The sequence below is a fragment of the Dendropsophus ebraccatus genome, chromosome 2, assembly GCF_027789765.1.
Source record: "Dendropsophus ebraccatus isolate aDenEbr1 chromosome 2, aDenEbr1.pat, whole genome shotgun sequence".
Lineage (NCBI taxonomy): Eukaryota > Metazoa > Chordata > Amphibia > Anura > Hylidae > Dendropsophus > Dendropsophus ebraccatus.
The window spans coordinates 39,341,221-39,353,713 of record NC_091455.1 but is presented as its reverse complement, the minus strand read 5'-3'; the positions used below and the strand labels follow the sequence as shown (position 1 = coordinate 39,353,713).

Here is a 12,493-nt window from a genome sequence, read left to right as displayed (position 1 = left end):
TCTGGCCATGTCATGGTTAATCTGTGTTTTGTTTCTGCTGTGACTGACAGGTCATCCTGCCAGTGGATCTGTTTTGTTCTCAGGTGTCTGTGCTTGGAGATCAGGGGGATGGTCCAATTACGTTCTGTTATCCCTGATATTCATGAGGACGAGCCCATGCAGCTGGGACAATTGGATGCCAGCACCAGGCGAGAACATCGTAGACACAACAGTCTGTGCTATTACTGTGGTGACAGTAGCCACTTCATCAGTTTCTGCCACAAGCGTCCCAAGCGGCAAGCTAACCGGCTCCCGGATCATCGGCGTCCAGGTAACTCCCAGGAAGGTCACTTGGGTGCACAGGTACCCTCATGTGAAATAAATATTTCAGGTCCTACTGTAACTGATTTGCCCATAGCTGATGTGAATTTATCATGTTCTTCTGCTCGTTCCGTTAGTAAACCTGTTCTCCATGCCATGGACTCGTCTTCTGATGAATGGGAGTCAGATGGCAATCTTCTAAGTGAAATTGAGTCCTGTGAGGGTCCTGAGGCCCCTTGTAAAAGGGGGGGGTACTGTCAGGATGGTATCCTTGCAGAGCATTATGCGCCCCTCGGCTCGTGCTGTGCGGCCGAGAAGGCGCTGAAATTCTTGTTTTCTGTTTCTGTGTTTTTGTTTGCAGTGTGTGAACACTGGTTGATACGCTCACCTTTGTTGGGAGACACACCCAAATTCACCTGCTGAATTCTGTCTGGCCATGTCATGGTTAATCTGTGTTTTGGTTCTGCTGTGACTGACAGGTCTTCCTGCCAGTGGATCTGTTTTGTTCTCAGCTGTCTGTGCTTGGAGATCAGGGGGATGGTTCAATTACGTTCTGGACCAGAACCCTGACCTCCTATATAACCAACCCTTAGTCTGTGCACTTATTGCTGGTTATTGAGCTTGTCTCTGCCTGCTAGTGGTTCTGCTATTATCTGTCTTTCTCTGACCCTTCTGCCTTGTTTTCTTACTATCCTTGCTAGCCGCCTGCCCCTGACCATTTCGCTTGTTTGTTGACTCTGATTATAGGATTGTGATTTTGTACTGTGCTGCCCGATTGTTGTGACCCGGACTGTCGACTATTCTTTATTGTGTTTTGTCTGTCTGTCTTGTCTTTGTGTCCTACCTACCCAGCGCAGGGACTGCCGCCCAGTTGCTCGCCGCCATCTTAGGGCGGATTGTGGCAAGTAGGTAGAGGACAGTGGGCGGGGCTGAGCTTAGGTCTCACTGTCTTGTCTTGTCTTGCTGTCCGGTTCCTAACAACTATACAGTATTTCTCAAAGTTCCGGCAGAGTACATTGCTACACAGGTTTGGGGCTCCTTTGACAAACTCTTCTCCTCTACTCTAAACTCTCCAAGCACCGCTACAACTACCCCTTTTCTACTCTACTTCTCTAAGCACCACCTCCAGCACAATACTCTGTATCAAAGATTTATCTATTCCACAAAAGTGTATTACTGAAGAACTTTACAGTAAAGCTGTTCTATTTTTTCAACACTGGGACTCGCACGCATCAGCACCCATACACACTAACCGAACACCTTGGGTAATTTTTTCCCTGGACTCTGGGTGGCGGTACCCATAGTCCGGGTGGATCAGTTGCCACTCAGGACTACCGTGACAAGAGCCCAAGGGACCCACTACAACCGGGCAGGTCACCGACCATTGGGGAACACAGCGAGCCACATAAACAAAGGAGGTACTAACATCCCACCTGTGTGCTGGACAAGCACTGGTGTCATGACAATACCATCTTTGGCTGAGCTGACACAACAACACCTATACCTGTACCTTACCACATATGTATGTATGAGCACTGGCCTGATGCAAAACAAGACGTATTGTCAGGGACAGTCAATCAGGTATAGGACAGGACAAGACAGTGAGCCCTGAACTGGACCCCACTACTGCCCTACCTACTTGCCTCAAGACTTAAACAACTGTGGGCAACCACGGTGACAGTCCCTATAGTACTAAAGTGAATACACACAACGGAGACAGACAAACACAATACGTGAACGGATCAGGTCGATAATGACGGACAACAAAGGTACAAATTCGTGCAACAGACGGATGGTCAGAGTCAAGCAAATAAGGTCAGGACGGGCGGCAGACACAACAATAGAATGAATCAAGCAGAGGTCAATGATAAATAAGAACAGTATGAAAACACTTAGCCTAGACAAACTAATAGCCAGCGACTTGCTGCTGACCACACTGACTATTTATGAGGTGAAGGAGTCCGGTCCAGATCCCCATTAGACCGGCACTCAGATAGCAAACACCCTAACTGGCAGAAGACCCTGCCAGACAAGGCAACACAAGACTGCTGAGCTGCATGAATTAGCTAGCAGAGAACAGAATAACCCTATGCCTAAAAGGCAACAGAGTAACCCTATGCCTGAGAGGCAACAGAGTAACCCTATGCCTGAGAGGCAAGGCGTGTGTGGCTGAACAGATAAAAACAGGTTCCATGCCTTCTGCGCTGCACGCCCCTAACAGAGGAGTGCAAAGGCAGATTCCTGACACATGTATTTTAATACTGTCTTATGTGACTGTACCACTACATAGTGAGGTCGCTATTGAGTGAGGTCAAGGAGAGGGGGGGGGGGGGTTAAGTTTGGAAGAAGCAATGTGTGTATTGTAGCAGAGCAGTGCTTTTCAACAATTTTCTCATCAGGGCACCGGGGACCTTTATGGGGATTTCTTACAGCTACAATTCACCTCTTCAGAACCTGCCAGACAAACATCTTAGGCTCCGCACTTTTCCATCAACTTTCTTCTCTTTTTCCCACCCATAGGCTGAATCCATACAGTAGTAATTCCTCTTTTTGTGTCATGTGCAGTAAAGCTTGTAGGTATATTGGTGGACCCATACATGTAGGATCTCCTGCTGTGCCCCAATATACTAATAATTGGTCCCCTGTACCTCAATAGTAATAATGTCCCTCTGTGCCTCCATATAGTAATATTGTCCCTCTGTTCCTCCATATAGTCATATTGTCCCTCCATATAGTAATATTGTCCCTCTGTGCCTAAATAGTTATATTGTCCCTCTGTGCCTCCATATAGTAATATTGTCCCTCTGTGCCTCCATATAGTAATATTGTCCATCTGTGCCTCCATATAGTAATATTGTCCCTCTGTCCCTCATATTAATAACAACAGGACTTAGAACAGACCTGTAAGGAATATGGACAGCCCTGTCCTTATTCATGAATATGTAAAGTGGTTTTAGGTGTGGTGTGGTTTATATGTATTCATGCAGTGGATATTTTATAGATTGTGATTGATATTTTATAGATTTAGTCTAATAGCAATAGCCCATAGCTGATGCAAGTTAATCATATGGACTTATTGATTAGCTTGGAGTCAGGCCATCTGTTTACCCTGTGTAAAAGACCAAAAGTCTCTCTGCATGGGGGAATAAGCATGGAGCTGTAAAGAAGATGGTGGAGTAGATTGTGACTAGAGTGTTGACTTCGCACCTCTGAGGCAGGCTCACTGACTCCATGCCAGCAGGGGGTGGACTCTCTTTGAGGAAAGGAATAGGAATATGAAATCTCCCATAACTTTACTCAAATAAAACATAGAGCCACAGAACCAATTTCGTAGCGTCGGTTATGATGAGGACATCGCGGGGAGTCCAAACATGGCCTGTCTACCTGTCCTCATCATGCCATAAGGGGTATCTCACCTTCTGAGTGTCCGAGACATATGATGTTTGATATGCCAGGAATCAGAACGGCGAGATATGAATTATGAAGAAGGGCTGGGGCCCGTACCATTGATATGGTGCCTGGGAAAGTATCTTTTTGATATGTCCAAGTGTGTTCCCTTGAGGGCTGAGGGGGGCAGCTGAAGCTCTGCCCAAAGGGGCTGAGTTACAGATGTCAGGTGACGCCCTCAGCCCAACCCTTTCAGGTCTTACATAAAAGTGAGACCTAGGGAACATGTAATTGTCACAAAGTTGGGGATCCAATCGAATTGGTTTGTGCACCACTTTCTAAGCCCAAATCCCCTGGGAAGGAAGAACCTATACGACGCATCCTGTGCTAAGTATTAGAACTTTCTTATTTTATCCTTTTTGTTTTCTTTGTTTGCAGTGTCTGTATGTCTTTTTGTAACCATCTTTTTGTAACCATGTACTGTCCATTTCAATGCATTAAACCTAAAAGTTTGATGGTTTGTCTTGTAGCCTAAACTAACCTAGTTAGCTCCACGAAGAGTGCATGTGCGGTGTGTGACCGTATAGTGTATGACTGGGTGGCTTACTCTACCGTGTGGGTGTGTCTGCTTGCGGGTGGAACACTCTTGGGGTTCCCTGTCTCCCCAGTAACGTAATAGATAGGGTGGTGGCAGCAAAGTTGTGTATGTATGTTGTGTTTGGGTGTCTGGCAGCGGCTGGAAGGTTACGTGTATGACGACAGCCGGTGGGTCCCAACATAGCAAAGTTCTGTGTGCATGCTTCGTGGATGTGTGTCTGGCTGCGGTCAGTGGGTCACGTGTATGACAGCGACTGGTGGGTCCAGATACAGCGAAGTGTTGTGTTTGTGTTGGCAAACGAGCAGGCAGTGTTCGTGGCCAAGTGGGTGTCTGGTGTCTGGGTGTGCGGAAGGCGGCAGGTGGCGATTTACGCTCGAGTTACGGCCCGGGAGCAGGGCGTAAAGCGTGAGTGCGTGAGGTGAATCGACCTGTAGGGCTAGAGCAACCCAGGGGAGTCCAGAGCCCCAAGTTCCTTTGATTCCCTTGTCTTGTCCTTCTCCCCCCCCCCCCCTTTTGGTCCTTGTTTTAGATCCTTTCCGCCTGGTGTGGTTAGGATTCCCCTCCCCCTTGTGAGGGCCGGCGCAGGTTGGCGCCCGTGTCTGTGACAAGACCCTTGTGGCAACCCCTAGATTCATGGCATAAGAAAATCACTGTAAAGAAAAGCAATGGTCACTGCCATCAATGGCAGGCGCCACAATTGATGATGCTACACCAGGTTTTCATCCAGTAAGCACCTGAAAATGGTCTTTACAAAGATAGGGGGTGTAATTAAGGGGCCACCTATGTCTATATGGTGGACATAGAAACTGAAGAAGCTGTTTGCGATTGTCGGCAGCTCCAATGGTCTTCTATGGTTTATTGCTTGGGCCATCTGGAGCCTGTTTGCTTTGTATGCTTGCCTTCACATAACCACTACCTCCTAACAGTTTGGGGGGCAATTACTTGAAACAGCCACCCTGCTTCTCTCAGCCCATTGTTACAACCTTCTGAAGTCAACTGGGGTGGGGGGGCACTGTTATGCCCTCTTGTGGCAAGACCCAGTATTTAATCAAAACAGACCGGAAATCAGGGCTGCTGCTGACATCAGGCGGAATGAAACAGATTCTAGGGACCCTAAGGGGGTGGCAACTTAAGCCCTGTTATTTTAGTATATCAGTCTGACATAACTACAATGACAGAGCCCGGACAACCGTCAGCCATAATGATGTGTTCCTGCAGAGGGGTGGATGCCTTTTTTACGTGCCCTCTTCTCTTCCTGTCACCACTGGTCCTTGCCGACTGTCGCAGTGTATGATCGGGTTCAGGACTTTAGAACACTTTGAGTGGGAAAAAGGAGAGGATGGTGTTGGAAAATTACAGAACCTAAAATGTTTGTCTAACAGATCCCGTGGTGATAAGTTGGAGTTGGAAGAAATGATGGTTTGGGCTAGATGGAGAAGTAAAGAGAAAGACCAGAGAAGATGTCACCTGTGAGTAACTGGATGTAACTGCACTATATTTACCCACATACTGTTGTAACTGTATGGGGGTAATGTTGGTCTGTGTACAGTGGTTTATATAATGACAATATGGTGATATTATTCAATCATTAGGCAGAGTAAATATGTGGTCAGGTTGTGGTGGATGTACTACATCTCCCTTCTTTAGTGTTATTATTGGCCTTGGTATACTGGGTTTTAAGTTATATTAGCAGGTTTTGTCGGTGATGTTTGTTTCTATTAGTACCTATGTACCTAGTACATAGTACCTATGTGAATTGTATATAGAGTCTGGGTCTGAGCATTTCAGTTTTTGCCTCAGGTAGCAGAAAAAATAGAATCTGCCCGGCCTGTAATCATTACATATCTGCCTGAGACATAACTGCATGCTGAGTATTGTAACAATCCGACATTTCTGAAAGAATTATTATTATTTATTTTATTCTGTTTGGACAATAAGTGTCCCAGCCTGGGTTTGACTCCAGTCCTTCTGCCCTTATATCCTAAATAAATAAAATACAGGGAGATAGATAGATAGATAGATAGATAGATAGATAGATAGAGTTGATCGAATGCTGCAATAGGAGAAAGGTGGCAGGGATCGGCGGTGACAGGGAAAGAGGAGGGCACGTAAGGAGGTGTCCACCCCGCTGTAGGCACACATCATCTACAATCGGTGGCTGTCTGCAGAAATGCACTGTAGTTTCCTGGGTATGTTTGCCTGGCTCTTTGGCCAGCATATTATGCGTTTTAGTGGGCAGGGTTTTTTTTTTTTTTTTTTAGAAGGGGCCAGCATTTATTTACTGGGACAAATGGGGATTACTATACCTACTGGGGGCAGCCCTAGCTACAAGTAGGCAACTATACTAACTAGGGACAACAATACTAGGGGCAACTAGATGTTATGGGGGTAGCTCTACTTGGAGAGGGGGAATATACCTACAACCATAAACTTTTTGGGGTAAGCTCTAGCTACTTGGGGCAACAATACCTACTGGGGGATGCCCTAGCTACTCGGTAGCAATTATACCTACTGATCAATAGCTCTGCCTACTGTGGGCGGGGCTGCACTTGGTACAACTCTTTATTCACTATGGGGTACTTGTGTACTTACTGAGGGGAGTTGCTTTATGACTATTTAGAACACTTTGAGTGGGCGAAAGGAGAGGATGGAGTTGGAAAATTACAGAACCTAAAATGTTTGTCTAACAGATCCTGTGGAGATAAGCTGGGGTTGGAAGACATGATGGTCTGGGCTGGATGGAGAAGTAAAGAGAAAGACCAGAGAAGATGTCACCTGGGAGTAACTGGATGTAACTGCACTGTATTTACCCACATACTGTTGTAACTGTATGGGGGTAATTTTGGTCTGTGTACAGTGGTTTATATAATAACAATATTGTGATATTATTCAATCATTAGGCAGAGGAAATATGTGCTCAGGTTGTAGTGGAGGTATTACATGTCCCTTCTTTAGTGTTATTATTGGCCTTGGTATACTGGACTTTCTGTGATATTAGTATGGTAAAAAATATTTAGTCACTATGTGGTGGTAATATATGCTGATGGTGTCATGGCAGTGTTTGACATTCATTTATATAGGTTTCTGTACAGCAGGTTTTGTCAGTGATGTTTGTTCCTATTAGTACCTATGTACCTAGTACATATTACCTATGTGAATGTTATATAGAGTCTGGGTCGGAGCATTTCAGGTTTTGCCTCAGGCAGCAGAAAAAAAATTAAATCGGCCCGGCCGGTAATCATTACATATCTGCATAACTGCATGCTGAGTTTTGTAACAATCCGAAATTTCTGAAAGCATTATTATTATTTAATTTTTTCTGTTTGGACAATGAGTGTCCCAGCCTGGGTTTGACTTCAGCCCCTCTGCCCCTATATCCTAAATAAATAAAGCACAGGGAGATAGATAGATAGATAGATAGATAGATAGATAGATAGATAGATAGATAGATAGACAGACAGACAGACAGACAGACAGACAGACAGACAGATAGATAGATTTGATTTTGATTTTATGTTTTCTCATTCTTTTCTCTACATCATAATTCAGGAAAAAACTAACTAAAATAATAAGATTCGGTCATGTTTCACAATCAGGGAATTTCTCATACATTTCAGCTTTCAGCCTTTGCTAACCTAGAGCTTGCGTCTATGAATACGGCAATCTGAGACAGGGGATTACCTGACCGTCCCTCCAGCTGTGACGTATGATGGGACTGAGACCCTTTCTACTCCCACACTGATTTCTATAGGTGTTATCCCACTGTATTCCCCCCCCCCAGCTATATCCGCCATACAGAGGCTTGTAATAACATAACATTTCATTGTCTTTAAATGTGTTATTCTTTCAGTCATTGACAAAAAGTTCTCGACAGAAACTTCTGTTTCCTTTCACTTTCACCTAGCAGCCTGCTGTATTACGTGAGAGCTAGAGGGGAGGGAACTAAGTGCTATAGTAGCAGATCCAGGAAGAAGAATTGACTTCAATGAGTGTTACAGGTCCCTGACACACTGGCTCCTGGCTGGGACACAGATTTGTAGGACCATGAACAGCAGCAGCAGTAATGCCAGCAGTGGCAGCGGCAGTCGAGAGCTTGGCTCCTCATCTCCAGCGCTTTACCCTGAAGAGAACTTATATTCAAGGACTTCATGTATCAGCAGTAACTTACAAGACATTCCCTATTACAAGCTGACTGATCTCCATTTTATCAACAAGGGAGCGTATGGGACTGTACACAGAGCCTTCCATTCTGATTGGAGGATATGTGTTGCTGTGAAGTTCTTCCCAAAAGAGCGCCACCTAGTGCAGAGGTGAGTGTCACCCAAATTTTTTCTATGTCAAGATTTACATACTAAAGCGTTGACTGTCCAGGCATGATGGGAATTGTAGTTTTGCAACAGCTGGAGGGCTCCCCATCCCTGCTCTATCTATTTAAATATTGGTAGCCTATCCTCAAGAAAGGTCATCAATATGACAGCTCTGGTAAAAAGCTGATCCAGTGTCGGAATGGCCCACCAGAGGACCGGAGAACCTCCAGTGAGCCCCCAGCTTTAGAACCTGCACAAACACTGACTAACATGTCGTTTCTCACTGGTTCTTCATTGGTCGGCCCCCAGGATCATTTACTCTGGTGGGCCCCAGATACCCGAGTCCAACACTGAGCTGATCTGTGAGGGTGCTGGGTGTCCAACCTTACTGATCTGATATTGATGACCTTTCTTGATATTAGGCTACCAATAAATTTTCCCTGGAAAATCGGAGCTAAATTGGTAAAAGAGAGAGAATTGCAGACAAAACATTAGAAAGATTTAGTCAATAAAGGGTTATTCCCAACTCAATTAACATAGTTATACTATTTTTGGCAATACATTAAGTTAGCAAACTTGTCTCCTCCTCCTAATATGCCCCTTTCCTCCCATTGTTGACAGCTCATTGTCTAGGTTGCCAACCACCACTCTGCTCTAAAAGCAGGGGTCTAGCTGGTGTATACATAGCTATAGTGTACATATTTATATATAGTTTATTATATATACACTGTATCTGTATATGTATACACTTACATTATAGGTACTGTATATATATTCGTCAGTCAGACCACTCCTTTTAGAGCAGAGTGGTGGTCGGTAACCTAGACAACGAGGTGTCAAGAGTAGGGGTGAAAGAGCAGTGTATCAGGAGAAGGAGGCAAGTTTACTAAATGATTGTATTTACAAAAATATTTATCTTGACAAGTGCGACAAGTAAAAATATATTAGTTAAGACGGGAATATATGTTTTAACAAACATTGTGGTATAAGAATTGTAGTCCCAAGGATGCCTTAGTTTAGTGTCCTCTTCCTGTTCAGTGGCTACTCACTTCAAGACAACTTCTTTATTTGAATGAGCACAGTGTAATGCCTTATTCCGCCTGTAGGGGAGCAGTTACTGCCAATTGCTTCCACAGATTACGGCTGATCCCTGGGAGTCCAAGATGGGGTTCATATTGGGGGAGATTTATCAAACATGGTGTAAAGTGAAACTGTCTCAGTTGCCCCTAGCAACCAATCAGATTCCACCTTTCATTCCTCACAGACTCTTTGGAAAATGAAAAGTGGAATCTGATTGGTTGCTAGGGGCAACTGAGCCAGTTTCACTTTACACCATGTTTGATAAATCTCCCTCTGTGTGTCTATACATATATACATTTCCGTCATATGTATTTTGATGACTTTTCTACAATAAAATAACTTTGAAGCATGATATGGTGAGTGCTGAGAATGGACTTTTGAAGTGCTGTGAGGATTTTCTTTTGCTGCGAGCACCACCCTCGACACAGACGTGCCGCCTAAAAAAACAGTTTTTTTTATACATACTGTATATTAAGGCCTTGTTGTTGCAAAATTATTTTTCTTATAGGGGTTGTCAAGTTTTGGACAACAAAAACAGCACAACCCCTGTCCTCAGGTTGTATGTGGCATTACAGCTTCATTCACTTCAATGGAACTGAACTGAACTGCAATACCACACCCAAACTAAGGACAAGAGTGGTGCTGTATCTGAAAGAAAGAAACTAAGTTTTAATTATCCTGGACAACTCCTTTATTAAAATAACTGAATAAACACCTTGCTTACTGCTTCTGTTCCTTTCAGTTCTCCTTTCCCCATATTCGAATGCCTTTTCCTGCCCAGTTGTCAGTGACTTCCTCTATTGCTGACTACTCTTTATAAGTAATAGAAACAATGGGGCAGATTTATTACTCCTGTCATAAATTTAGACAGCAAGAAACTTGGCAAGTGAGCCTGAAACTACGGTAAACCAATCACGGTATCACTACCGTACATTTGTCCCTATTGCTAGATATGACATCGCTTTTCTCTTTTTGATACCATCCCTAAGGCTGGGTTCACACTACGTTTTTGCAATCCATTTTTTTTATCCGTTTTTTGCAAAAAAGCAGATGAAAAACGGATGAAAAAAACGGATACATGTGTGTGCATTTGTTTTGATCCGTTTTTCTATTGGATTCTATTATAAAAAAAAGCCGATCAAAACAGATCCTTTTTTTAACGTACACAAAAGTAAGGTCAGTTACGTTTTTGTGTACGTTTAAAAAACTGATGCGTTTTGATCCGTTTTTGTTTTTTTTTTTTTAAATAATGGAAGTCAATAGAAAAATGGATCAAAACGGATGCACACACATGCATCAGTTTTTTCCATCCGTTTTACAGATGAAAAAAAAAGGATTGCAAAAAACGTAGTGTGGACCCAGCCTTAGTCTGCTTTTTTTTAGACCTACACATTGTGCCAAAATTAATATTGTTCATCATTAAGATTATCACCATTAACTTGATTTTACTGTTTGTCTTTTCCTAGATATCAGAACAGTGCAGGTAATACTCTCTCTATAGAATATATAGAATACCACAGATACCTGACATCAATCCTATTACATAATGATACAGAGACACTGAAAAAATTCTCAAGTTCTCCCTAGTTGAGCCTGTTCTTCCAGTTTCACTTGTTTTGATACAATACTACTGTCATAATAGTGAATAGTACTAATATAGCTTAATGTTTAGTGTGGCTTGTCATCGGAGACAGCTTTCACACATTCTATATAGAGTACGTGGAGCATGGTGCCATGAAGCTATGTTCTTTTGTTTGGCAGATTTGCCAAACATACCCATATGCCTCTCATCACTTAAAGGGGAACTATCAGCAGAATAGAGAACTCTAACCTGCTCATAGGTTCCTTCTGCACAGGAGACGCCAAAAAGGAAGGTACAGTATGTCTGCTACCTTTCTCCTCGGTGCCGTTCTGGTGCAGTTAGTGTTTTGCTCCATGGATCGGTAAGACCATTAGGAGCACTGCCTGCCCCCATAGTGCTGATTCACCTCCAGCCCACCCGCTCCTTTCTAATTATAATCAATAGAGTGGGCAGACTGGATTGGCACTATAGGGGCAGGCAGTGCTCCAAAAGGGTGCCCCAGTGCTCCCAAGGGTCTCACCAGACCGTAGAGCAAACTACTAACTGCACCGGAATGGCGGCAAGGAGGAAGGTAAGACACATACCTTCCTCCTCAACATCTCCTGTGCAGCAGGGTTATAGCAAGTTAGATTCATCTAACCTGCTGATAGCTCTACTTTAGGTGTCCATTGGGTCTAGTGGCATTTTCTATACAGAGGCATACCATAAAATATTTAAAGGGGTTTTAGGACCTAAAAGTGTTGCATGCAGATCCATGGTATTGGTCACCAGTAGCTGATTGTCAGAGCAAAAAAAGCAAAAATAAACAGTAAAACAGTGTATGGGAACAGAACGACACTTATCAGCTGATCAGTGGGGTGCCAGGTGTTGACCCTCACTGATCAACTATTGGTCGCGTATGCTTGGTCGCCTATTGATCGAGAACTCATCAAGCCCCTTTGAAAGCCCCTTTAAGGGGAAACTATTAGCAGGTTAGAAGTAATGTCAAATCTCACAACCAGTCCATCCCCAGTGCACAGTGGGGGCGACCCCAGTGCACTAAAACACCTAATTAGCATAAGGATTAAATTGCTAATATCACAGAAACGATACTGAGGATGCTACCCTCTCCCCCAGTGAGTGTGAAAAAAATTTAACCAATCTGCCCAAAGGCCATATTAAAGGCATTATAAACGAGTGCCGCTCTCCTAGATTTGTTCAATTATAATGTGGCCAAGGCAGCACGATACTTCATGCGTC

General features: G+C 43.9%; 1 protein-coding gene across 1 annotated transcript in view; it reads left to right on the top strand.

Moving 5' to 3' along the window:
- Nucleotides 1-8,261: 8,261 nt before the first annotated feature.
- Nucleotides 8,262-12,493, top strand: part of RIPK2 (receptor interacting serine/threonine kinase 2) — a 33,838-nt gene continuing 29,606 nt past the window's right edge. Inside the window, exon 1 of the mRNA XM_069957393.1 lies at nucleotides 8,262-8,595. Coding sequence (XP_069813494.1) covers nucleotides 8,330-8,595 — 266 coding nt within the window. The 5' untranslated portion in view covers nucleotides 8,262-8,329. The remainder of the gene's footprint in view (nucleotides 8,596-12,493) is intronic.